The sequence below is a fragment of the Perca flavescens genome, chromosome 4 (genome assembly GCF_004354835.1).
Source record: "Perca flavescens isolate YP-PL-M2 chromosome 4, PFLA_1.0, whole genome shotgun sequence".
In the NCBI taxonomy this organism is placed as follows: domain Eukaryota; kingdom Metazoa; phylum Chordata; class Actinopteri; order Perciformes; family Percidae; genus Perca; species Perca flavescens.
The window spans coordinates 38,186,380-38,214,134 of record NC_041334.1 but is presented as its reverse complement, the minus strand read 5'-3'; the positions used below and the strand labels follow the sequence as shown (position 1 = coordinate 38,214,134).

Below are 27,755 nucleotides of genomic sequence, written 5' to 3'. Positions count from 1 at the left end.
TGTTCAAAACGTTACGTTAAAGACAACAGTCGCATGATTAAAAGTGCCGTGGGTCACATGTTTAAAACGGCCACCGTGCGGCAGTACAATATGTCGTTTAGGGAGTCTTTGGAAGTTGCCTTATTCTGTCGTTTAGGAATGAGGATGTGATGGTACTGCAGCTCATCACAAAAAACAAAAAAAAACAGCCTTAATCAAATCCAGCCAGAAGCAGTTTGTTTGGTTTGTGGTTCTGCACAGTGGGTGACAACTTCAGATTCATATCATTCTCTGGTTCAAACACATTTCCACACAATTAAGTTATTTACACTTCATGCAACCACAGTTGTTACGTTGAACTTCTGACTCATATCTGTGTATTTGGTCTCTCAGGTGTGTGTGGTGCAGCTGGCTGCTTTGGTACGGAGTGGACACTTACAACAGCAGATACAGACTGTCCTTTAAACCAGTGGTTCTCAAATGGGGGTACGTGTCCCCCTAGGGGTACTTTGGAGGACTGCAGGGGGTATGGGAGCTATTTAACAAAATATTTTAATAGTTACAAGGCTGTTGTCCAGAACATTGTTCCTCTTTATAGAGACTTCTTTTTTCCTACCAAAAATGTGACATCTGTGTCGCCTTCTTTGGACCTGTTCTTGCCTTCCTTCCTTCTACTGTCCTTCTACTGTTTACAAATTTCTCGCTTTTTCGAAGTTATGTCACTGTTTTTGAAGTTTTTGATACTATTTTGACCTATTCTTGCCTTACTTCCTTTCTATCATCCTTTTTTCCAAGGTTTTGTCTTTTTTTACAGTTTTTGTCTACTTTTCTCATCAGCATTTAAATGTTTTTTTCAGTTAAAAGGCTGTTGTTTAGTAAATCTATCGCTGACAGCGCTGTACTTTTCCTCTTTATAGTCTTTTTTTTCTACCAAAAATTTCGACAAAGCTGTTTACATCGCTAATGAAAGTGAATATTCCACTAATATTCCCATTTACATGTAGCCGTGCAACCAGGGGCAGATTTGTTTGACCGTGCGAACACAGCCTCCCTCTTTCATTCCTTCAACTACCTTCTTGAAAAGGTCACCGTTGCGATGTTTGTGCACATCCAAAAACCTGTTGATATCCAAGTATTTTATAATCTTTAAAAGTAGCTGTGTTTCCCCTTTAGACCGGAGATGTGGGCTTATTTTTGGGGCATGCATCTCTTCGGCAGCCCTGCAAACTGTTACCTGGTTGGTTTGTGTACAACAACCACAGCAACACACAGAGCTGACCATAAGCCGTAAACAGGCAAGAGGCCGTAAACTGGGCGTAAATTGCAGTAAAAAGCCTAATTGAGACGCATATTCCGAATGCGCTGTATACGTGTCCAAAGAATGCCTCTAAAACCAGAATAATAGCGGCATATCACACACGTCTTAATCGGAAAATGCTATATTCGGAAAAAGGCCTTAATTGGAATATCCAAAGGGAATATGATATTTACATGACCCGTATCAAATTCAGAATATTGTCACATTCTGAATAATAGTGGAGTATTAGCGCGCATGTAAACATACTCAGTGATGGCATCAGGACGCAACCGAGACTCGTCAGCCAGCCCAAAACAAAACTGCCATGTCACCACAGTATACTTCAAAATACGTTAAACCACATTTAAAGTTGTTCCATAAATTGCTGATGTCTGCTGTCAGTTCCCTCCTCGGTATGAATGAGTTTCACTATGAAAACATCTTACTACATTGTAATGATGTTTACAGTTTACCAATGAAGGAGATAGTTTCCAGTCTCACATTCCTAAATTACCACAATGTGCAAGTCCCAATCAACAGCCTGTGTAACACATCATGCGTCATTTCAAGTGCTACAAGTAGGAAAACACATTCCTGTGTTTACTACACGTATAACAATTTGGTTTTGGCTGCAAGCTTCGGTTCATCGGGTGCATTATGTAACCTCTGCTCCGTGCTCCAACGTATTCATTTCATGAATAAAGTGTGTGAGTAGCTGAATATCTCATATGAGTAAAGTGTTATCTCGTGACAAAAATATTTCTCACACAGCTTGAGGTACGTGAGTTTTATGAATGTGGTATAAATCATAGTTGTTGTGAAATGCTTTTCTATAGGGTGCATACATTTGGAGCAAATGCTGCTGCGGAAAATTTGTTTTTTTTTGGATGACAGTCTTAAATGGTGTCAACGGTACATGTCCGTGTTGTTGAACAGAGTGTATAGTCAGAGGTAGTGTAGGAGCATCCGTACATGTCAGGTGTATGTGAGATTTCACGTCCATACTCTGTTCCCACCACTGGTGTCTTTTTTTTTCTCAAACTGCCTTATTTTAACTCTGTATACAAACTCATGGGCAGTCTGTCTCTTCAGTAAAAAAGACAGCAGCTTGGAAACTGAATGTATATTTGCACTAAAAGTAGGTTGCATCAAGAAGCCCATCAATATAAAGTCTTTCAAATCATCCACATGTTCAAGATCTTCCAATGTTATTTTATGCTTGTGTGATTTTCTTTCTTTTCTTTCACTCTTTTTTTTTTATTATTACAATACCCACATGTCCATAAAGTTTGGTGGCAGTCATCATTCTTTTCTCTCCATCCTGGCCAGGACTCTAATGTAAACACCTGTTCATACATATAAGTAGCAAACTCACTCTCTTGTTTCTTACGAGCCAGAAACCTGCATGGGTGTTCAGTGTTTGGCACCTAATTTACATACACTGTAAAAGAAATATAATATTTGTTTTATATTTAAAGAAGTAAGTGTCCATGCTGTCTTCAAATGTTAAGTTGACTGAATTTGAGAAGACAAGTTGAGGTAGTTGTGTAACAATTCCAAACAACTAAACTTTTCTATTCAAATAAACTTAATTAGGTACAACTGTATTGATTCAGTTGTACCTAATGCTTTAGTTTACATACTGAGCTACCCACCAGACTCCATTTAAATAAACAGTACTTTTATCTTCGTAAAACACAATTCATTCAAAGTTGACAGAAACAAAATAAAATTATCAAAAGCCGTCTTGGTTCGTCTTTCCAATGTTCCAACAATCACCACTCTGGTTTGGTTGAAATAAACCCTTAATTAGCCCATTGACATGTGGAGATATGCTGGCTCTATACACGCTAAAAGTACTGATTATTTACATGGAGTCTGGTGGAGTTTGGCGATGGGGGATTTAGGAGCTGCTTCATGTTAATAAAAAAATGACTTTACTCTCACAAAAAAAGTCTATTTCTGTAGGGATCCTTTCCATAAGGTTGTCAGACACTTAGAACAATAATCTGAGCCTGTCAGTGGCAAAAAAACAACAATTTTAGCGGACAGAAATTGACAATGCACATTTGCCCTATAGGATTACATTGCAGGTTGATAGGTGTCGGTTCCAGCGTTTTTGCTCAGCACTGGACCACTTTCAAAGCTTGTTGTTCACATTAGTCACTTAGACACCAATGCACATGAAAAACAGGGTCCAGGTTGAAACCAATGACCCTTTAATTCCAAGCTTGTGATTTAACAAAGGTCTTATAGCTGAAACCCAACACAAGAAGAACATTCAAGCCTTTTTAACTTTGTGAGTCCACCTTTGAGAATGTGCCACAGACCAGTGGAGCAGAAGTGGAATTCCACGTCTGCAATTATTGAACAACAGGGTGCAAAAGAAGTATTTGAGCTGAAACAGAGGAACGAGTGTGGGGGGGGGGTGGAAGTGGGCGAGAACATCAGGCAAGGGTGAAAAGTTAGGAAACAACTAATGAAGCACTGACTCATAACCAAATCCATTTTTATGTCTCTGTTTACTTTATTCTAAAAGAAACAGACAGGGGTATACTGTAAATGAGATGGTACACAACATTGAGGAGGTAAATATTAGAGAAAGGAATGGCATGGTAAATAAATGCAGACATCAGAGGGGCATTTGAACACTCAGCAAAACTGGCGTTCCTTAGTAGGCTACAGGAGACAACACACAGCACAGTACGTCCTTTAAAGTCAATAACACAATGACTCTGTCATTCACACAAAATCATATTGGCACTTGAAACAAAATGGTGAATGTACTGGGTATATCCTCAATCCAGGCTACTTGGAAACAGGCACACAGCTTATTAAGGACAGTGGCAGAAGGCACAATGCTGAAGATCTATCGTATGTATGTCTTTGTTGTTTTTACAAGTGGTACTGTAGAGTAGCTTCACATTCATTTTCAGAAATCCAACAATAGAAAATAAGGCACACATAACTGCTGGCAGAGGAACTACACGTACGGACACACAAGCCTCAGATGGGATGGGACACAATAAAGAATCCATGAAGTCAAAAACATGCATGTGCACAAACACGTGTTATAAGGCACTGTAGTAAAACATTATATATGTAGTAAAAAAATAAAAAAAAAGGAAAAAAAAGAATAAAGTAGGTGGTATATACACACGGGCATTTTAACATGTTATAGAAAACATACCCTGAATGTCTCTCCCAAAGTCAACAAAACAGACAAGACATGGATGTCATCTTTCTCAATCCCTCTGAAGCAACTTCTTCATAAAACCTTCGTAAACCATTCATTTTACTTCAACAGAGACTCTAATTTATGTTGCTGCAATATGCTTGAAAGGTTGCTGTTCATAAATTCTTTCTTTAATGCTGTCTGTTTGTTTTGAGTTCCTCAGTGAGAGAGTTTTGTCTGTTGACTGAATCTAAACCATGGTAAGGCCAGAAGACTCTCCCAATCTACAAGTACTGCTCCCTTTTCTCTGGTGGGGTACTTTTAACATTTGGTCTGCAATTCAAAAGGGAAAAAAAAAGACACAGTCAAAGTTCAGTCACAGCGCACAAAATAAACCCAAAAGACACATTTACAAAAACACCCAGAGGTCATAGGATATAAGGGAAATCATAAATCAGCGCAACAAAACCACAAAGGGTTTTCAACTCATTGTTAACTTTCGGCCAGTAATGGGACAGAGGAGGGTGTGGGAGGTGGAGCAGAGGGTTGACGGGCTGAAATGGAGGAGGACGCCTCATTTCTTAAATAGAAGGTCTGATCACGTATCCTTTAAGAGTCCATATTTACAGAAAAGGCTCAGAAGGTATAGGGGAAAAAATGGGAGAAGACAATGCATCTTAGTTCCAATTCAAACTGATAAGGTGCAGGTGTACTGAAGAAAACAGATATTCTACTACAAGAGGTCCAACTCTAGGGTCTAAGAGATAACTGGGGGCCAAAAAGGGGAAAGACAGTGGTTGGACAGGTCGGACAGTCCTCGATAAAAAGGCGGGAGCTGATCAGTCAGGGAAACTAGTTTCACTCAACAACTCTGCCCTGAATTAGAGGAGAGAAGAAGACAGTCAGAGAAGAACAGGATTAGAAGACAGGAGGGGAAATAAAAAAAGACACATCAAGACCTCTCAGATTCTCACAACAGCTGTGATGTGTTAGAAAGAAAGCTTGATTTTAAAGATGTGAGCAAAAAGGAGAGAAAGTCAGTGAGTATGTTTACATGCACTTTAATATATCACTATTATTATTCAGAATATGACAATATTCCAAATTTGATACGGGTCATGTAAACAGCATACTTCCTTTTCTGATTAAGACGTGGAATATGCCGGTATTATTTAGTTTTTAGAAGCATTCTATACAGCACATTAGGAATATGCGTCTCAATCTGAGGTTTCACCGCAATTTGTGACAGTTTACGGCCTCTTGCCTGTTTACGGCTAATGGTCAGCTCTGTGCGTTGCTGTGGTTGTTGTACACAAACCAACCAGGCAGCAGGGCTGCCGTAGAGATGCATTCCCCAAAAATAAGTCCACATTTCTGGTCGGAAGGAGCATCAACAGCTACTTTCAAATATTATGAAAGGCACAAACATCTCAACACCGATGTTTTCAAGAAGGTGGTTGAAGGAACAAAAGAGGGAGGCTGTGTTCGCACGGTCGAACAGTGCCGTGTCATTTTTCCGACGCTCCATTGTTCCGACCTCTCAATAACCCGAAAAATTCCCTTTGGTCCTACAGCCCACTATTCCGACCCTCTGCTCCGACATCCCATTGTTCCGACAATATAGGCTTTTGTGAATCACCTCCCCTAATCTAAAATCTGAATAAAAAATAACAAGAAAAATTACTTTTCTCAAGCTTACTAATACATTTATAACTTTGAAAAACTGAAATAAAAATGTAGGCTAAGTTCAAAGTCCAATAGGGTAAAGTTAGTTTTGGGTTGGATATATATATTTCCATGAGCCTGCAATGATAATGAATAGGAATGGGCCATATCCCTGCAATAACCAATGTGAAAGTAACTTGATCAGTGACACCTCACCTTGGCTGTTTCAAACAGGAAACTTCAGGGTTCCTGATATGTTAAACAAGGCTAAAATCCTAAAGAAATATTATAAATAATTGTCCCTAACCCTAACCAGAACCCTAACCGTAACCATAACCCTATATGGTCAGAACAATGGGATGTCGGAGAACAGGGTTTATTTTTTCGAAACAAAGAGACGTCAGACTAGTGGGCTGGAGGACCAAAGGGAATTTTTGAGGTTATTGAGAGATCAGAACAATGGCGCGTCATTTATTTTTCACGGCTGCATGTAAACGGGAATATTAGTGGAATGTTCTCTTTCATTAGCCATGTACACAGCTTAGTTGGAATAGGGGCAGAAACCGGAATAATACGTGTATGTAAACATAGTCAGTAAGAAGGAGCATGGCAGCTGATGCTACATGTCGGCTCGCCAGCAATATAACGTTTAAAGAGATTACATATTTCAAATAAATATTAAGAATTATGGACTAAGTGATGAACATTAAGTCATGTTTATCTGTCTGTAGTCTGCTTAAGTTAGCTGCTTGTTCATCAGCTTTATTTTTAAGGAATAGTTTGATATTTTGGGAAATAAACTTGTTGTTCTTGCTAAGAGTTAGATGTGAAGATCATGAGAGTGGCATCGATCTTCTCATCGAATTTCAGGCAAAAAAAAAGCAAATAAGCTTACTTCCAAAAATGTCAAATAATTACCTCCAATGTATATTTTCTTTTCTTTGGACATAGCTTTACAGGTAGTTCTTTATCAGACTTGTTGTTGAGCAATTCCTATTCAAAGCACAGCTGCTAATGACAGACCAGTGACACCTGACATCCCCCTTTTATTTAAAGGGCACAAGGAATTCCCTATAGACCAACAACCCCCCCAACTTGACAATAACAGTGCACTCCACAAACAAGTGTCTACCAAGAAGAGAGGCCATATGATTGGGAAATAGGGGGACTGGGGGGACTGGTAGCAATTCTGAGAAAGGTTAATGGCTTTATTATCTGGAACAGTGATGGACCAGCGCTTTCAGAAACACAAATGAAGGTAAATTGATGTGGGAGCATCAAGAGGGAACTCAAGAGCCAATTTGGCCGACTGTTGGCTTTTCCAGGCTCTAACGTAGGGCACATTTTCAATAGCTACGGATATCTATTGTAATTCATCCTAGTGGAGTAGTTTAGTGGTTTGCTAAACACCCATAGTTCTACTGCATCAAAGTTAAATAGACATTGTTTATATTATTTACAATTGTTTAAAGCTTCATGCTAGCTAAAAGTCCATTGTAAAGTAACAATGCTAGTGTCTCATAGCTTATGATCCCCAATGAGATTACACCTGTGTGAGAAGTACATGCATTAGTTAAGATCTTAGACATTGGTTATACAAGAGATTATGAGATGGAGTGTATGAATCTGAAATGATGATTAGGAAATGGAGGATGGTGATGGGTTTCGATGAGAGCCTCCACTTTCGCTTAGGCTACATCTACACCATTACGTTTTCATTTTAAAGAAGCTTTTTGAGACAGAAACAATCTCTGTCCACACAGGAGTTGTAGCTCCAGTTGCAGAACTAATCTCCGTCCATTGCTGCGTTCATGCCACCTCGGAATAACAGGCAGCGCTGGTTACGTAGTTTTTCCGACTGATAGCGTTCACATGGCGTGTTCTTCTTCTTCTGTTATATTGGCGTTTGGCATAACAACTTTTGCATGATGGTTATCAAAATCCAGCCCGAGTTTCACACCTCTGATTCCCACAGGAAGTTACGTGAATGGTGACGTTTTCACTTGGAAAAACGTTTTTCCGATGTCCATGAACGCACGGTATATTAACACGTCTGACATCTCACATCACATGACCATTCACACACACTGGGCATGTGCGTGTCGGTGTAAACAGGAAGCTGATTGTCTGACGTTACTCTGCGGTTGAAAATCCTGGATATATACGTTTAAAATACAGAAAATACTTTGGAACAACAATGGAGAAAGGTAAGAGCAGGGATATATTAGCTCGGGCCGACGACGAGGTGGAACTGTTACCGATAAGACTGACTGACGCAGCGTTGTTTCCAAATGTTTTCGTTTGTGTCCGTCCAGACTCCAAAGCAACCCCGGAGTTTTCAAACCAAAACGGGGGGCAGCAGTGTTTCCAAATGTCTCAGTTTTTGGGGCTCAGAAACGCCGGAGAAGTGTGGATGCAAGGCGTAAACATAGCAAAAGATATTACATTTTTAAAACAAAACATAGTAGTGTAGATGTAGCCTTAGTGGAGAGTAGAATGGTGATATGATCATTAACAGCATTCATACTCAGCAGACACCTTTTTACTAACAATTCACCTCCACTCCTGCAGTTCAGATTGTGTCTTCATGCGCAGCCCTCATCAAGCGACTGTTGTGTTAAACAGGACTGCTGTATATAAGAACTAGCTTCATTTAAAGTGTAGACGTTCAACAGCTGTTACAAAATGGCTGTCTGAGGCCTTAATTACACAGGACAATGGACACACCTGCTTCTTTATTGTCATTTTGGTTCGTTTAATCACACGTAAGCTGTCTTCATCAGGCCGTCGACTGAGAGCATGCATTTCTTCTGGAATTTTTGGACCCAGGGGGACTTTACAGTCAATTAAAAACTACACTTGGATGGTGGATATTTTGTATGCGGATTCCTGTGTTATTTTGATTCAGGGAGGGGGGACTTAGACCTCTATATTTCTGAACTGCTGGCTATGGGCCTGGTCTCCGTGACAAACATAATTTGTTGTGGAATGGGCTCATCAAGCACAATTAGGCAGTTCATAGATAGGCGAAGTCCCTCCCCTTGCGGTGGACCACCATGGGACCTTTTTTCAGAAGAAGTATGTATGGTAGGGAATGGGGAGAGAGACTAATCATTTTTTTATCCTGTTTGAATTGAGCCATGAATTACACTATAATAATTTTGCAAGTGAAGAAAGTCTCAGTTAGTTAAAGAAGACTTTGAAAATGCGTTTTTAGAAGAACTACACACTTTAAAGTCGTAAAGGTGACGTCGAGCTGAAGCTATGATGTCTGTGTTTCGCACCGTTATATAAAGTTACTACGAGCAACAGATCTTGCTGGTTTTTCTCTTCTTGGCTGATAAAACTTTGTTGGATAAAACGCATCAGGTAAGATAACGTTACATGCGTTGTGGAACATAGCTAAGCTAGCTAGTTAGCGAGGAAGCCGAGAATCGAGCAAGCGGACGTACCTTGTGGGAGACAGTCTTTTAAACTGACAAACAATATATGTTTAATTCATGACTCAATTCAAACAGGTTAAAAAAAATAATTAGTCTCTTCCCATCCCGTTCACTGCTGTACATATTTTTTTCCTAAATAAGTTCCCATGAGGTCCACCAGAATGTGCTTCTTTTGGCTCCAAGTTAGGTACTGCTAACCAGTGCCGGCACTTCTGATTTTTGTCCACATGAGTGGACTTCTTATTGCGTTGTTGAATAGGTACAAACACCTGCGTGACTGCGTCTCTGTGTAAACACATAGTTTGCTTAACGATGAGAAAACGGAGCTGAAAAAGTCCTTGTTAACATGGACATGCTCGCTGTTAACCTGCTGCTCTGCTTACAGTTTGAGCAGGAGACATCCGTGTCCTCTGTGATCCGGCCGAACTGGCCTGTTTTTTTCTGGATCATATTGTACAAGCAAACCTCTGTTTCTCCCACAACAGCACGGTAACCTTTCCAAGCTTTTGTACAGTGAATTTGGGGGCTCTGTCCTGACACAACATAACTGCACCAGTGGAGTGTGAATACACAAAACAATATGGAGGCAAAACACAGGCGCAGCTCCAATCAGGAAGCATAGGGCATGCCAAAAAATGTTCAGCAAGTTTTGCTCTACCGTTATGTCTAGCTCCATGTCCGTTCTCTCTGCGTATCTGCTGTGATACACGTACACATACATTTTGTCTCTCCATGTTGTCATTTGTTTCCCTTTTTCTTTTTATATTTCTATTAATGGATGACTCAGTGAGTAGTTGTAATTTTTGAGGGTCAGATTTCAAGCAGCTTCTAATTTCCAATAGATTTGAGAGGTGTCCATTCACATTAGCTAACTTTTTGATCAATATCTATATCAGTAAACTGGATGAATTTATTAAAGTTTGTAGTATTTTTAGCCAATAAAATACATCCTACAGGTGGATGTGCTTGTGTGTAATACTGTTTGAGTAGCTGTGTGTGTGTGTGTGTGTGTGTGTGTGTGTGTGTGTGTGTGTGTGTGTGTGTGTGTGTGTGTGTGTGTGTGTGTATATGCCACATGATAGTCTCTGTTTTTGTTTTGGGTATAATTTGAGGAAAAAGGGGGGTGGATGTCCAATGCTCTGTTTGGGTGGCTGCTGGAAGGGGGGGGGGGTTTACACGTACTCCCTGGCTGTGGAAGGCTGTGATTGGCGGTAATATTGCTGCCCTCGCACGTCTTCTTTAGAGCAGGAGCAGCACAGCAAGGACCCGCCCAGAACCGTCAGACTGGCCGCCGCCCAGCCCACAAACAGGGCCGAGCCAAACTCATACCTGTGCAAGAGAGAGAGGAAAAGGTTGGACAGAGGACAGGTATACAGTATGGCTGTGACTGACTCACTGCCTCACTCACACAGTATAGAAGAAATATTAATCTAAAGAAGATTGTGTCTAAATTAGTAGTTTTACGCAAAACCCCACTTTTCCGAGTCGGAAAATGACCTTCATGACCCATGTCTCGAGATCTTGACACACGCCTTTGTATTTCCTTATCACTTTGTATCTCCTCATTTTTAGCAGGCCAATCTCTAAAGAGAGAGCAAATTCAAATCCCTTTGCAACGGGAAAAAGCGATCTAAAAGCTAGCAAGCTACACGCCAAAAGTGGCAGCTTTTAGAGAACATTTGGATCGTGTAATAATCCTGCTTGGTTCTTTTGGTGAATGAGTGTAAAGATTTACAAAGAATACGTTTATGTCATTTCCTCTCTAACTGGGACGTTTTGGGACAGATTGGTGGAGATTGCTGTGGACGAAATACACATGGAGATACACTGGTAAGAGCCAATGAGGTTTAACCATGTATCAGCTCATTTAAATAGCTCACGTTACTGTATTGTGTGATCAGTTAGCTTCATCTAATATTCTATGTGCCGTTTTCTTTTACGAGGTGCAAATGTTCCACAAAAACCAGTTCCTTTCCAAGACTATTTTGTGCGTCCGGAGCTTAGCGCCGCCCAAGACTTTTGGATTATGTAAAGAAACTAGCAACATTTGCCTGATGCTTCAAAACAGTCCCATACAAAGTAGACTGTAAAATGCCTTTTAAGCAGCCAATATAAATAATGACAGTAAGAATTTAAATGGCACATACATGCTGACAACCCCACATTATTAATTCCCTTTATTCCTTATATCTGAGAGCACTTGATCGACATTCTGATCCAGGACTACTAGAGAGAAAGTAACATATATATATAAAATCTCCCGTACTTGTACTTTATTTGAGTCTTTTCTTTTCATGCCACTTTCTACTTCTACTCTGCTACATTTCAGAGAGAATTATTGTACTTTTTACTCCACTAAATTCATTTGATAGCTTTAGTTACTAGTTACTTTACAAATTATGATTTTTGCACACAAAACAAATGTAGTTTATAAAATCTGATATTTTATTATAAATGATACTAGCCAACAATATAATGACCTACAAGTCCAGCTGAAATGATTAGACCATTAAACACACAACTGGTTGGATCGTTTCCAGTTTCTAAAATGTTAAAATTACAATAGCCCCACATCATCACATACCCTTCACCATACCTAGAGATTGGCATGGGGTACTTTCCATAAAATCATCTCTCAATGCAAATCAAACCAGCTATTAGGCTAACTGAAAGTATCCCATGCCAATCTCCAGGTATGGTGAAGGGCATGTGATGATGTGGGGCTATTTTAATTCCAAAGGCCAATCTTTATCAAGATGCATAGTATCCTTGATCCATGAAATAACTGGCCTTTAATAATAAAAATCTGCCTGCCTCTATGGGAATATAGGGGTGTGTATAATTATGCCCCCTGTATTTTATTTATTTATTAACGATACATTATTCATTCACAAAGAAAATTGGTGTCCTTAAAGGTTGGATTTTTCCTCATTTTTTTGATTAAGGCATTAACATCAATTTCCAAAAGATGATTTTTTATTCTTCTTTTTAATCAACTTTAGCATGGGTATGTAAACTTATTTGCACAACTGTAAAGTGCACATGATTCTTCTGCATCAGGTATTTTTACTTTTAATACTATTACTTAATAGTACATTTTCCTGATGATACTTACATTACATACTTTTACTTAAGTAACATTTTCAATGCTTTACTTGTAACAGAGCATTGTGTACAATTTGGTATTAGTACTTGTACTTAAGTAAAGGCTCTGAATACTTCTTCCACCACTGATTATTTTACACACCTGGCGTTGGGTGGTGTATTTGGGTTGAAGAACTGATAGGACACCTGAGTGGCATACCAGGACACAGACACCAGTGTACATAGACCTGTGGAGAGAGAAAAGATTAACATGAGAGCATTAGTTCTCTGGATCAGTTTCTGTAAGCCCTGCAAGCATTCAGTGTAGCTACAACAACAACAATAAAACACACTAATTAATTGGAAAATCTTTTCTAATTTTCTCCCCTGGGCTTGCGGTTTATGTCTGAGGTCAGCAACTAATGTTTCGAAAATGACCACTTCCCGTTTACAACAGGGACTCTAATTACAGAGAGAAGATCCCCGGTGTGAGATATAAAGCTAGAAAAATACCAAAAACACTCTTGTTAAATGCGCTGGAGATAGTGCAGCATATTATTGGTTGCAAACTGACCAAAGCGTTTACAGAACACAGCAGAAATCCCACCTGCGAGCAGGAACAGAGCTCCTCCGGTGACAGCGATGCGGGTTTTGCTGACTGGGTTGTTATCTCCCACCTTAGTGCACTTCATGCCCACCACGCTGACGATGATGCCGATAAAGCCCAGCAGTACTGACACTACCATAAGGGCCCGACATGTCTGGATGTGGACTAGATAAAGGAAAGGAAAGGAGATGGCAGGGATTGCAGAGCGGAGCACAGAATGGTGAATGGTGATACAATAGAAGATATGGAAGAAAGGGAAGGAGAAAGAGGGGAGAGAAGAAAGTGGTGAGGAGATGAGAAACAAATAGAGTCTTTTAATCTGTCACTTGGAATAAAACGCACATTTTTGGACATTAAAGTGATGGTTATAAGGGAATGAAGCAACACACGCCATGCAGGATTGATGGGAGACCGCATGCATTTCTGACAGAAAGCTCATTAGGGAGTCCACCGCTGTTGATTCCATATTTTCATTTCCAGAGGTGACTTTCTTGGCCAAGATCTGGGACCATAGAAATAAAATGGATAGAAAGGCCATTGAACTGTTTGCCGGGGTCATTTGTTTAGTACAAAAAAACAGTTCCCCATTGCGAGATTCTCCTCCACAGCACTGCGAAGGAAGGTCTGGCTAGTCCACACAGCATTCCAGGATGGGAGAAAAACGTGCTCTGAAATTGGCATTTCTTTAAACCAATCACAATCATCTTGGGCGGCGGCGCTAAGCATCTTCAGCATACCCGGTGCCTCTGCAAAATAGCCTCGGGAAGGAACTTGTTTTGGTGGAATTTGTGTACGTTCAAAGGTTGTTTAAGTCAAAAACTCAGATCGGACAGATAGTCTAGCACTCGTAGTGCTACTACTCAACTGTTTGTTTGTCCATTACTGTAAAACCTCAACGCCGCGACTTTCCGCAAGTTTATACGTTGCCACCATGGCAATGGTACACATGCAAGTGGCCGCCTCTCTGACCATTCTGCTACGTTGATTTGAATGAGAATGGCCTTTCTATCCATTTTATTTCTATGTCTGGAACCCTAAATGATCCTGCAAATCTTCTCCAGATAATTCCAGTGTGGTTTTTGCCTTCACAAAAATCTAATGTGCCGCCCACACAGGCCTCAGCACACATAACTTAGTGGGAGGAACATAGTTACACGTATTTACACACACACGCGCACACATACATATGAACAAATGCACAATATCTGCGCACACGTAATGACTGTAGGTGGAATAGACACAGATGAAACCCTCAACTCTCTCTCACACACAGCAGCTGTAGGAGGGCCTGCTTTACATGTTGCACACAGTGGGATTAGTGTGGCTTTGTCACAAAGCAAGATTGTTTTCACGGGGCTGTCGCGACGGCGATCAGGCATTGCTGCCTCAAACACAAACGTGTTTGAAGTGATGTTAAGCGCTTGATGATAATGTCAAAATACTGATGGAGCGTGTCTCTTTTACAAACACCGAGGGGATTGTTGAAATCCCAGCAGCGGTAGAAAACATGCAAAGTTCAATATCCTGATTCTGATAACCGACAAAGCTGACAAATACGGTATTTAAAGTAAACGTAACAGAGCCTTTCATACATGTTTACCAGACAAGGTCACAGGTGTAAGCGTCAAATAACAATGACTTGGAAGTGTAAGCCAATGTTTATACATCACAGGAGAAAGGCAACAATCAAATTAAACCAAAGTCTCTAAAATCCCTAAACAGACTTAAGTAGAAAAAAGGTACACTTAATACAGGGCTTTCAACTGCGTTTAATGTTCTTAAAGTGGTGCTTGTACTGTGTAAAGCGCTTTGAGTAGTCATTAAAGGTCCAGTGTGTAACGTGTTTAGTCGTTCATTCTCTAAATCTGTGTTCCCCGTTCACCAACTTGTCCTTTTTCATGAATATTTACCTCCACCATCAATTCCAAGTATTCCTTTTGGCTTTGAATTTAACATTTGCGTCTGCATGAACTGGGGTAGACACTCCATATATATGCTCCATCTTGAAATACATTAGCTGGTAAGGGACATACAAGACATACTGCTCCACTTTTATGTGTGTGTGTTTGTGTGTGTGTGTGTGTGTGTGTGTAAGGGACATACAGGACATACTGCTCCACCTTTATGTGTGTGTGTGTGTGTGTGTGTGTGTGTGTGTGTGTGTGTGTGTGTGTGTGTGTGTGTGTGTGTGTGTGTGTAAGGGACATACAGGACATACTGCTCCACCTTTCACGTTTTCTCTGTCGAATGATAAACTCCCAGCTGCTGCTAATGCTGCTAACGGGTATCGTAGCTTCCCGGCCCCGGTGGCAAGTTTGAAGAAGGAAACATGGAGGACCACATGTATTCAAAATTTCAGGAAATGGAGTCTTCTTCTTCTTCGCCCAGAAATAGAAAAAGGAGATTGAAAAGAGCAAGAGACCGGCTTTTTGAAGCGTGAAGGCTACCGTAGCTTTAATACCTACTTTGAACTGCGTGGTGTAGAGTTGTGATATATGATCTCAATGCTAGATGGGAGAAATTCCCACACATTGGACCTTTAAGACTAGAAAAGCGCTGTATTTATATTTTAAATGCAGTCCAGTTACATTTAGAAGAGTAGAATAAAATAGTATTGACTAGTCTGAAAATAGCTTTTTTCACTGGGTTTCAGTCACACAGCATGGTCTTCAAAGCTTCGAAACAATCGGACCTGTAGTTGAGGTCGTTATGTCAAATTACTGTTTCCAATGCAAAGAATAAAATTCCGTGCTAAGCTAGAATATAAAAGAATGTGACTCTATAGATATATGAAAAGAAAATCCCTTCAAAAAGAGCTGTGGAGCAACAGCCTGAACCTGAAGTCATCATTTGTCATTTGTGACAGAAATACACACACCATCATTCATGGTGCAGCAATGAAGTAGCATTTCAGAAGCCGATCTAAAGGGACTTATGATGGGGGGACAATCTTTGAAGTCTGATTTATGGCTCGGGAGCTTCTTTTGATGGAGTCTCTGAATAGTCTTCAACAGAGAGGGGTTTTAGTTCCTTTTCTTTCATCCAGTCTGAGCATTTCTCTTTATTTTTCTGAGGGAGTGTGGGCCAATGATCTGACCAGTTTAAGTTGGTGGCAAACCAAAAGGGAGTCTGAGGGCCTTTGGGGTAAAGGAAAGGCTACAAGAAAGAAAGAAAGAAAGAAAGAAAGAAAGAAAGGAGGGAGGGCTCGCTCACCCACTAGGCCCTCTCTCTCCAGTGCCAAGGTTGGCAGTGCCAGCCACGAGCATCCAGTTAATATGTGTGCTTGCTGATGTGTGTGTAGGCACTGTAAGGTCCCATTGTGAGGTCACTTGTGAATGTGTCGTACGCTTAGAAATAAAAAGGATAGAAAGGCCATGGCTGGCCAGGCTTACAACAGCCATGTTAGCTAAGGCTGGCTGTAATGTAAGAGATAAGGGTACATTGCTTACATCAGCATTTACGGACATTTCAAAAGCATCACACATCACCCAACAACGGATGGGAGACACTTATACAGTCCTTTATTTTTGGTGTCAATCAAGGTAGACTAAGGAGATCCGTGTGTAGTGTGGCCTAGTCTTGCATTGCCAAACCCTCCTACAAAGCGCTGTGGAGGAAGGCCTGGCTACTCCACACAACCACACAACAGTCCACCAATCCTGGATGTTGTGGATATAGACTAAAGCAGCATGAAAGCACCACAGAACCAGCCAGCCATCCAGCAGACGCCTTGTTAGTTGGCTAACTCACATAAAATATACATAAAAACAGATGCCGCTCAGACCAATCAGAAAGATAGATGGCGTTTTTATCCATTTTATTATCTATTGTCGTAGGTAATATCTGTTTAGCCTGGCTCCGCCCTCCTACGTACTTCCGCTTAATTTTTATTTCCCTTCATTACTCCGTCTGGGTTCGCGGTATATTCTTGGGTTTTCTCCGGCCAAATATTTGGCGGTCCAATCAGCGAAGAGAGGGAGTGGCTGAGATCGATGATGTTGAGGTTCTGTAACCTTCGGTGAGTTCCGTAATGGTGGTGGAGAAAGATGCGAGCGAAGCCATTCGGTCTGTTGTGACAACGCTGCCGAATATCCAGAAGTTAAAGCCCGAGCAAGACCAATCTTTGCTGAGTTGTGTTGGGGGCTATGATGTCGTGGCCCTCCTCCCCACGGGGTTCGGAAACAGTTTGATTTTCCAGCTGGCTCCGTTAGTGGTGAAGGAGTCGGCTAAGGCTAACGCTAGCGATGTTAAGCTGACATCACGACAAGACGTTAGCAATTGGTTGTGGCAGATCCAGAGTGGCTCTGGGCAGATCCAATAGTTTTAAACTCCAACAGAGTACCCAGACTCTCCATTGACAAGTGTTAACTTTCAAATGAACTTCCAAATGAAATCTGGTAGGACCAGGCTAGTGTACCAAAGCCTGGCAGGACCAGGCTAGTGTACCAAAGCCTGGCAGGACCAGGCTAGTGTACCAAAGCCTGGCAGGACCAGGCTAGTTTACCAAAGTCTGGCAGGACCAGGCTAGTGTACCAAAGTCTGGTAGAACCAGGCTAATGTACCAGAGTCTGGTAGGACCAGGCTAGTGTACCAGAGTCTGGTAGAACCAGGCTAATGTACCAGAGTCTGGTAGGACCAGGCTAGTGTACCAGAGTCTGGTAGGACCAGGCTAGTGTACCAAAGTCTGGTAGGACCAGGCTAATGTACCAGAGTCTGGTAGGACCAGGCTAGTGTACCAGAGTCTGGTAGGACCAGGCTAGTGTACCAAAGTCTGGTAGGACCAGGCTAATGTACCAGAGTCTGGTAGGACCAGGCTAATGTAGTCTGGTAGGACCAGGCTAATGTACCAGAGTCTGGTAGGACCTGGCTAGTTTACCAGAGTCTGGTAGGACCAGGCTAATGTACCAGAGTCTGGTAGGACCAGGCTAGTGTACCAGAGTCTGGTAGGACCAGGCTAGTGTACCAGAGTCGGGTAGGACCAGGCTAATGTACCAGAGTCTGGTAGGACCAGGCTAATGTACCAGAGTCTGGTAGAACCAGGCTAATGTACCAAAGTCTGGTAGAACCAGGCTAATGTACCAGAGTCTGGTAGGACCAGGCTAATATCTGTTTGCCCACTCAACTATTCCAGCCCTTTTTCAATCCACATTTGGATTGTCCTACTTGATTGTATCAGCACACTTTATTTGGCAAACATCAGTTGAGGCTACTTACTATAATAAACAGGGTGGTATCACCGCGTGATTACTCTAACCAGCCAAGCCTAATCTCTTTAAACCAAGGAATGAGACGGACAAAAACAAAAGTTACAGCAAGAGTGGAATAGGGGCTGTGATTGTTCACTATGTGTGCTCAGACACATTACGCTCGCTCTTCTGGGCTGGAAGACATTCACTTGCTTATTTGAGAGAATATTTATTTATTTATGATTTTTATTTCACTCATTTATATTTATCTCTCTCATGTATGTCCTGATTGGTGGAACCTTGAGTATTTGTATCAGATTTTGAGTACTTGTATCGGTTTTCAGTAGTAGTATTTAGTTTTCAAAGTTGTGTGTCATAATGGATGTCATATTCTTGCTGCAAAACTAAATCTACCTACAGGAGCAATTAAAGTAACCTGAACGTCACACAATATGTTTGCCATTGTGGATCAATATTGTGATTTATTCACATTCATGATTGAATCTGAGCACCAACCCATCAAGAATACCTTCCTATTGTAAACGTATAAGACAGGTGATAGTCTATACATTTGTTATTGTCAACAGATGCCAAGAATAGACCAAAACCAGCAATGTATGTATCAACTAACAAGAATTAGGTGTGATATATGGGCTTCCTCTGTGCCATAGAGCTCCATTGTTGCCCAGAAGCTATTAAAACGCATCAATGAGCCACCCTGTTGCACTGAGTGACATAATCTTTCTTACCATGACAACACAAACTGTAATTTATTTTGACTCAATCCCACACACACAATTACGACACGCAGGGAGATGAGAAGGGTATGTATGGCATTATCTAACTCTGGAGGATACGGTGAATAAGCTAAAATCCCAATTAGTTGGCGTGTTCCTTTAAAATACACAGATTTAAGATCGTAGCTCTGCCGAGGGGAAAACTCACGCCACTAACCACCTGTGTGAAATAAGTCTCTCCGCAGCGTCTCTCTTTGCCGTGTCATGTATTAAAACTCAGATGATTGTGATTGGCTGTCAGTGTTTCTATCGTTCATCAAATCACTCTGAAAGTGACCCCAACGATATTGTTCTCCACCGTCGTCGTCGTCGTTATAGTTGTGGTGTGGACTCCACCATCCACTTGAGTTAGAACGATTTTTAAAACTATAGATTTATAGTTATCGTTATGGTTATCGTTCTTGGTGTGGACGGCCTTTTTTGCTAGTCCAAATTCCCTGTAATACGACTACAAATGAGACCAACATGCTACTTATATTGCAGCCAATCAGCATTTGTGTTGTTGGCGCGAGTCTCTTTCGGATTGGACCGTAGCAGGATTTCATTCTTTGGTTAAGGGGAAGTGCAAGTTTAACGATAATGAAAAGACTGAATTTAGCGCTTAGTTGATTTTGTAATAAAGGTCTTAAATGTCATTCAAAACGGTCTTAAAAAGCTCTTAAAAAGTCTTAAATTTGACTTGGTGAAACCTGCAGAAACTCTGGGACAATCATGTGATTCATCGCGATTAAATATTTGAATCGATTGAACAAAAATTGCAGGGAAAGTTTTACTAAGTGCAGTGTCCTCATCTAATGCATCTGAAGCTGCATTTAGTAAGCAGAATTACACTTTGACATGACATTACAGAACAGGACAACAATAACAGCCAAGAAACAACCTTCCCACTGCCATACCTCTAATGAATAAGTGGGGGTCATCCCCACTTTGGCCACTCACCCACTTCTCTACACATTACATACTACTCATTCCAATATGGTTACTAATATTTATTTTTTTTGATTATTTTTGGGGCTTTTCCGCCTTTATTTGACAGGACAGCTATGTGAGAAAGGGGAGAGAGAGGGGGGAGACATGCAGGAAATCATCACAGGTAGGACTCGAACCCTGGACCTTTGCGTCGAGGCATAAACCTCTCACATGTGCGCCTGCTCTACCACTTATCCAACCCGGCCACACGTTATCATCTAATATGACGGATTGGCTCGGGCAGGTCAGTCATTGTGTCTTTAATATCACGCTTAGTGTAGATGTCTCTGGTTCTGAAGAGCTGTCCTTTCAGCACCACACTAATAATCCTGTGTATCATCCTGATTGTCATCTCCTTTTTGAGCAAAATACTCAGTAAACCTGCAACAGATCAAGGTTATTATAGGTTTTAATTTTCAATGAATTTTTATTTAATAACAGTTTTGACTTTTGGATTTAATTTTTATGTTTAGTTTAGATAGTTTTTTCAGAGTTTGCTAGTTTAGTTTCAGATCTTCAGAAAGTTTTATCCATCCATCTTCGTCCGCTTATCCGGTATCGGGTCGCGGGGGTAGCAGCTCCAGCAGGGGACCCCAAACTTCCCTTTCAGAAAGATTTAGTTTTTATATATTTAGTTTTGGCTTTAGTTAGTTTTTGTTAGGGCGAGGTATTATGTCTCTAATGGCACTTACCCACTGCCGCGACCTAACTTGATACACACACACAGAACGTCAAATGTGTGTTGTTTTTGATTCTCGGCATGTGGCTGTTTGCCAGAAGACACATTTAGTTTCTAAAGAAGCTGGAGGCAGCAAAACGGGTTTGTTCAGGACACCCCCCCAACCGTCTGTCACTAGCAATGATGACGCAATGATTAGTGACGATTCTCTCCGACCAATCAGTAGTCTGCAGGTTTTCACGTTACCTTTTGGTGTCGCCTCAGCTCGCTTGGAACCTCGACGGAGGTGATACTTAAATAAAGTGACCAGGGACTATTTTTTTAAGCAGGTACCAGGAAATGGAAAAACGCCAAGTATCTAGCTACATATACATGAAGAAAACATGGTTAGCCATGATGTTAAATCTTTCCAATGTGTCCAATGTGAAGTAATTACGGCGCGGCGCCTTCTAATGTCATGTAATGCTTATTCTCAGCAGTAAAATATTCATATATCACTAACAAACAAAAACTGAGATGATTCACGTTCATTTAGATTTGTTTTACTTTTATTAGTTGTTTGTTTTAACCTGGCAATATAGTTTTTAGTTATTTTCAGTTTACAATTATTTTCATTTTAATTTCAGTTTACTATAATATAACCTAACCTATAATATAACCTTGCACATAACAAGAATAATTAATAATAAAAATAATTTCCTTTACATAAAGACATTTGCACAACAAATTGAGGCAGAAAAGGCAGAAATTGGTTCCCTGAAAAATCACCAGAATGCAGGAAATTAAGTGTTTGATGCTCAAACTTTCCTTGGGCAGGACGCCCAGACCCCCTCATTATCTAAAAGAAAACACACAGCATTGTGAAATTCTGCAGTGTAACGCTAAGCGACACAGCTGGGACCACCTAAAATGTAAGTAAGGAAGCATAAAGAAAGGTACGTGACGCTAGCAAAGCTAACTAGCTAAAGTTATCAATCTTTCTCTTTACTAAAACTCTTCTGAAATCCCTTCTGCCCTCACCCAAAGGGATTTAGACAATACTAGCTATACAGATTAGCTAGATGTGTATATACTGTATGTTTCAGATGTTCGGTCTTGTCTCGGTCTCAACCCCTCAAAGTCTTGGTCTTGTCTCGGTCTCAACTCCTCAAAGTCTTGGTCTTGTCTCGGTTGCAATACACTCTCTTGGTAATGAGTAGGTCTCTCGGTTTAGGTAGTCTCTTGACTACAACACTGCCTTACAGCAGATCCAACAGTTTCCACTACAGCTGCTCGGCCACATCAGCAGAGCACCGCACAGTCTGGTGAACAATTTTTCCCTCCATCACATGCTGCTCCTGCTGTGGATGAAGCCAGGGAGCTGCTTCAGAATTAAAATCAGTATTACTTTTGGATCAAATACGACGGCAGAGGGGTGTTTAAACAAGTTTCAGACCCGCTGTGCCTTCTCTGATCCCTGGACACATGATTGGATGCTGATCTGCTCCATTTGATAATCTGTCTGGGGGAAACACCTGAGTAAACCTGTGATTGACCAAGAATGCTTGGTCACGACTTGTCCGTACTGTGTTCATTCAGAGGTTCTTATATTTAACCCGAATATTCGCTGACTATAATACTACTATAATCGATTAATGGAAGTATATACTCTTTCATATTATATTAAACTTTACATCTTTTGGACTGAGAAAACAAGACATTTAAAGACATCACCTTGGACTTTGAGAAACTGGGATGGACATTTTTCAATATTTTCTGAGATTTTATGGACCCATTGGAAATATCAATTGTTAGTTGCAGCCCTTAGTGTTTGTCTTGAGTCTGAATCTGTACTCACTGCGTGTGTTAATGGACAATGTGCGCGTGTGGGGAAGACAGAGAGCATTCTGGGAATATCTCTGGTGTTTGGCTCAACACTGGCCTTTTCTTCTCCTAACAGCCCCTATTCATCCGCAAGGACAATACGCTGTTCTTATTGCTGCAATGAACCAAAGGAGATGGGAGATCAGCTCGGGCACCCGGGCCGTCACACAGAACGCCACACAAAGTGTTTTGATATAATGACTCACCAAGACGCCAAAATGTGCCTCATTTGTTGCTTTAAGGCAAGTGTGCCATAGCAGGAATTGTAAGCACGTCGGCCTCAAACCGTAAAGAAACACGGATAAACTCAAAGTGTTGTTTCTGAAAACCTCATTGGTTGGTGTGTCCGAATAACTAATAACTTTCATTTGTCTTTACTCTTATCATCTGCTGCTGCTGTGATTTTAATCTTGCTATCTAACTTAGTTACTTACTTACTTACTTACTTACTTACTTACTTACTTACTTGCTTGCTTGCTTACTTACTCACTCACTTACTTACTTACTTACTTACTTACTTACTTAGGCACTTACTTAGGCACTTACTTAGGCACTTGTTTACTTAATGAATTACTTATTTACTTAGTTAGTTACTAACTTTTTGCTTACTTACTTACTTACTTGCTTAATTACTTAGTTACTAGTGCTATGGACATCTTGTGAGTCTGAAATAAAGATATATTATTATTATTATTATTATTTACTTTATTAATTACTTACATACATACTTACTTATTTACTAACTTATTTACTAACTTACTTGCTTACATAGTTACTTAGTTACTTACATACACTTACTTAATTACTTACTTACTTACTTAATTACTAGTTACTAGTGCTATGGACTGCTTGTGAGTCTGACATAAATATAGATTATTATTATTACTTACTTTAATAATTACTTACTTACATACTTACTTAATTCATTAACTACATACTTACTTATTTACTAACTTACTTGCTTACATAGTTACTTACACTTACTTAATTACTTACTTAGTTCTGACTGAGCCCCTGTAGTCTTTCATTAGAATCCCTAATAGGATGATTTAAGTAGATGGATGGATTCCCATAATCTGTGTGCCATTAATTATGAGTCACTAGGTCCTACTTACAGATCGGAGATGACAGGAGGCTCATATTCTGAGCTAATTTATATCTGAACCCCACATTCCTGACCCCCACCCACTCCTCACACATTACGTTTCATGATGTTTTGGAGTTTTTATTGCCCTTCATTAAAGATTTGAACAGATGCATTTTCCGTGAGATTTACAGCTTCTGATTTTAATGTGTCCCAGGCAGCGGGGGCTCGGGGACTTTGTCTGTCTTCCTAATGCTTTTGCTGCTGATAAATACGTGTGGCCAAATGAATCAGCCAGCTACAGTAACTGTTGTGATTCGTCATATAACACCATGGATATTTCCCCGGGGGAAAGTTGGGAAGACAAACTGAAGGCGAAAGTTTTTTTTTTGTTTTTTTTAATCTTTCTTTTGTCATGCTTGCTGATGAAAAGTAGCACAGAACTTTAAAAAAAACACTCATTAAAGAAAATTAAATGAGAGCAGCCAAGAAAAAGAACAATCTGAGAATACAGTGTGAAGTATAAATAGAGATTAAAAGAATTAGAGAAGCCTTTCTTGGTGATGCTTTAGGAGCAGATTATTGCCTTACTAGAATTTGAACAGTGCTTTTCCATCATCTGACGAATAACCCAGTAAATATCACTTAATCAGCTACGCAGTGCGCCATCAACCCACTAAGATTGTTTGCATATTTTGCTAGTTATATCATGTTTCAAATATGACAAGTATCTTCCTTCCCACTGCCATCACTCTACTGAATAAGTGGGGGTCATCCCCACTTTGGCCACTCACCCATGTCTCTACACATTACATACTACTCATTCCAATATGCATCTTGCACACTACTTTGCACTATTACTATTTTTCTTTTAGATTATTTTTTGGGCTTTTTCCGCCTTTAATCGAAAGGACAGATAGGTGAGAAAGGGGGAAGACATGCAGGAAAACGTCACAGGTCGACTCGAACACTGGACCTCTGCATCGAGGCATAAGCCTCTTACTATATGTGCGCCTGCTTTACCCACTGAACTAACCCGGCCACATTGCACAATTACTTTTGCACTTTACATCCCACTTCATGTGTACTTGTCTTGATATTATGTCTTATTTGTATTTTTGTATATTATGTTGATATGTGCCTATATGTATATTTTGTGTCTCTATTGTAGGCTACAGTATTACTACATGTCTATTTGTTGAATGTATAGAGAGTTAACACCTACCAAAGTCAAATTCCTTGTGTATGTAAGAATACTTGGCCAATAAATCTGATTCTGAAACGGTTTGGAAGGGGGGAGATCAGAGGCACTACAAGTTAGTCAGGTTTTGCAGAGTCAAATTCAAACATCGTACTCACTGTCCAGCGAGAGCATGGAGTCGAAGATCTTGCACTGCACCTGTCCCGTACTCTGCGAGGCGCAGCTCATCCACAGCCCCTCGTACAGACCCACGGCCGTGATGATGGCATCGCCGGCGTACGACGACTGCTTCCACTGGGGCAAAGCAGTGGTGGAGATGATGCCGATCCAGCCGCCCAACGCCAGGAAATAACCCAACAACTGGAGACCTGAGTTGGCCATCCTGATCTAGCTCTGTCCCTCTACTTGTGTCTGCTCTCGCTCTTTCACTCCCTGTTTCACTTGCGGCAGCGTTTTGTGCTGGGGGACTCTGGTGTTGTCGCCCTTTCCTTTGAGCGGTCCGTGTGGACACACCTGTAGCAATCCTGTTACCTTTTGTTTCACTTTTCTCTTCTCTATCTGGTCCCTCTGAGCATCTCCTTCTGCCTCTGTGCTTCAACTCTCATCGGTAGAACTCGCCTCTTTCTCCTTGTCTAGAACTCGCCTCTTTCTCCTTGTCTCTAACTCTTTCTTTTTTCTTTTTTTTTCTTGAGCTCTCCTCGTCCTGCTCTGGGTTTTAGCCCGTCAGTTGGAAACGATGAGTTGATGTCTCCCCTCAGGTCTGTCCTATCTGATTCCTGGATCTCTCTGGGGCTCTGTCGAAGTGTAAAGATAGCCTTTCTGGTGGTCAGTGGTTCAGTTCATCAAGCATCGTCGCTGGGCTGCCTCACTCTCTGCATGGCTTCTTCCAATTCTCTCTCTCTCTCTCTCTCTCTCTCTCTCTCTCTCTCTCTCTCTCTCTCTCTCTGTGCTTACTTACTTTCCCCCCACTACGATCTCTCCATCTGCTCCAGGCTCAAGTGGCTCAACGAGGGGTAGCAGGGAAAAAAAAGTCAAAGGAAAAAGAGAACACAAAAAGTCCTTAGCAGGCTGACCACAGAGGGATGGGGTAAAGGGCAAGTCTCTGTGTTGTAGGCACGCCTACTGGGAGGGGAGAGGGACAGGCTGGTGGGGCAAACAAGCAAACAGAGAGGGAAAGAGAAAGATGTAACTCAGGAGGGAAAACAGCCCAGGTAAAGTCATAATGACATTCATTTATAAATAAGTAATCATACATTTTAATCTGTAATCTTAGGCTACATCAACACAAATACATGTTTTTTTTTGTTTTTTTTCAAAAAAAGCTATATATTGCATGTCTCATATAGCTTTCTCCCGTACAGTTTGGTTGATATATAAACCTTAAAAAGTCAGCAAAAAAAGTTTCTTAGCCATCACAGAATTTAGCAAATCATGAAAAACAAAGATTGCATTTTTTACACAGCCTGAATATTGTTGTGGACATTTTCTGTTTCCTGATCTTTTTTGTAGTTGGGCCAAAATCGGTTGTGAACCTAAATTGATACGCGGGCCGGATCACAATTTACGAGGGGCCGGATTTGGCCCCCGGACCTTGAGTTTGACACATGTGCTCCACCCCGACCAACCTCACTACGCAGATTTTGAAAATCTCTGTCCACGCAGGAGTTGTAGCTCCAGTTGCAGAACTAATCTCTGTCCATATTAACACGTCTGACAACGCACATCACACTGGGCATGTGTGCGTGCCGGTGTAAACAGGAAGTTGAGTGTCTGATGTTACTCTGCGGTTGAAAATCATGAAAGAACAACAATGGAGAAAGGTAAGAGCAGGGATATATTATCTTGGGCCGACGACGAGGTCGAAAGGTCTGGACGCTACCTAACCGATAAGACTGACTGACGTATTTGTGCCCGTCCAGACTACAAAGCAGTCTGGGGGGCAGCAGTGTTTCCAAATGTCTCCGTTTTAAGGGCTCAATATTCTCACATTGCCAGACCTTCCTCCACAGCGCTGCGGATGAGGGTCTGGCTAGTCCACACAGCATTCCGGGATGGGAGGAAAACGTGCTCCAGTTTATTGGCATTTCTTTAATCACAGTCGTCTTGGTCTGCAAACTTGTTTTGGTGGAACATGTGTACGTTCAAAAGCACTCGCATTGGACACTAGCTAGCTGGATTTCCCCTGCAGAGATCTGAGGAGCAGTTAACCATAGTCCATAGTATTCATTTTTTAAACCAAAACGTAGTAGTGTAGATGTCTGGCGAGGTCGGTGACTCGAGTCTGTTCGGTGTGTTCCGTGCCGTCGTCAGTCGGAGGAGCCGTCGGCGTTAATTTTGACTTGTTGAATCGGTGGGCGGGCAGTCGAACTCAATAGCCAATCTGATTGGTGGAGTGCTAGCCCTTGACTAGCGAATCAGTGCACTTATGTTACAACACTTACCGGAAAGGACGAGCAGGATGAGCGCGACGAACGCCTCTCAGAATCTGACGAAAATCTTTAAAAATTCAGCAACTGCACGGACTATTAAGGCCTCATCTCGGTTGACGCTTTTAGAAAGCAACTGAAGACATACTTGTTACAGCTCGCTTTTGTCTAATGTTTGTAATTTGGGTTTTTTACTCTTTTAATTTTCATTGGAATGTAATTAGTTTTTGTTAGTTTATTTTAGTTTTGGATCCTATTGTATTTTAATCAATTGTCTTTTGTGTAAAGCACTTTGTGACT

General features: G+C 41.0%; 1 protein-coding gene across 2 annotated transcripts; it reads right to left on the bottom strand.

Annotated features, from left to right (window-relative positions):
- Nucleotides 1-3,789: 3,789 nt before the first annotated feature.
- cldn19 (claudin 19) lies at nucleotides 3,790-26,034 on the bottom strand. 2 transcript variants are annotated; one of them, XM_028575782.1, is made up of 5 exons: nucleotides 25,188-26,034; nucleotides 13,251-13,415; nucleotides 12,807-12,891; nucleotides 10,742-10,888; nucleotides 3,790-4,784 (listed from the first exon to the last, which is right to left on the bottom strand). In XM_028575782.1, the coding sequence occupies exons 1-5, from the start codon at nucleotides 25,408-25,410 to the stop codon at nucleotides 4,736-4,738; spliced, it is 669 nt and encodes a 222-aa protein (XP_028431583.1). In that variant the 5' UTR covers nucleotides 25,411-26,034; the 3' UTR covers nucleotides 3,790-4,735. The 2 variants fall into 2 exon arrangements, with proteins under 2 accessions (XP_028431583.1, XP_028431584.1); XM_028575783.1 differs by lacking the exon at nucleotides 3,790-4,784 and having other exon boundaries at nucleotides 10,732-10,888.
- Nucleotides 26,035-27,755: the final 1,721 nt, after the last annotated feature.

Excerpts from the sequence above, each read along its gene's own strand:
- cldn19 (XM_028575782.1), bottom strand. The coding sequence starts at position 25,410 with ATGGCCAACTCAGGTCTCCAGTTGTTGGGTTATTTCCTGGCGTTGGGC. Across the intron at positions 13,416-25,187 it reads CTCCATGCTCTCGCTGGACA|TCCACATCCAGACATGTCGG; the intron begins GTGAGTACGATG and ends TCCTTTATCTAG. Across the intron at positions 4,785-10,741 it reads CAGCCTTCCACAGCCAGGGA|ACCAAATGTTAAAAGTACCC; the intron begins GTACGTGTAAAC and ends TTTGAATTGCAG.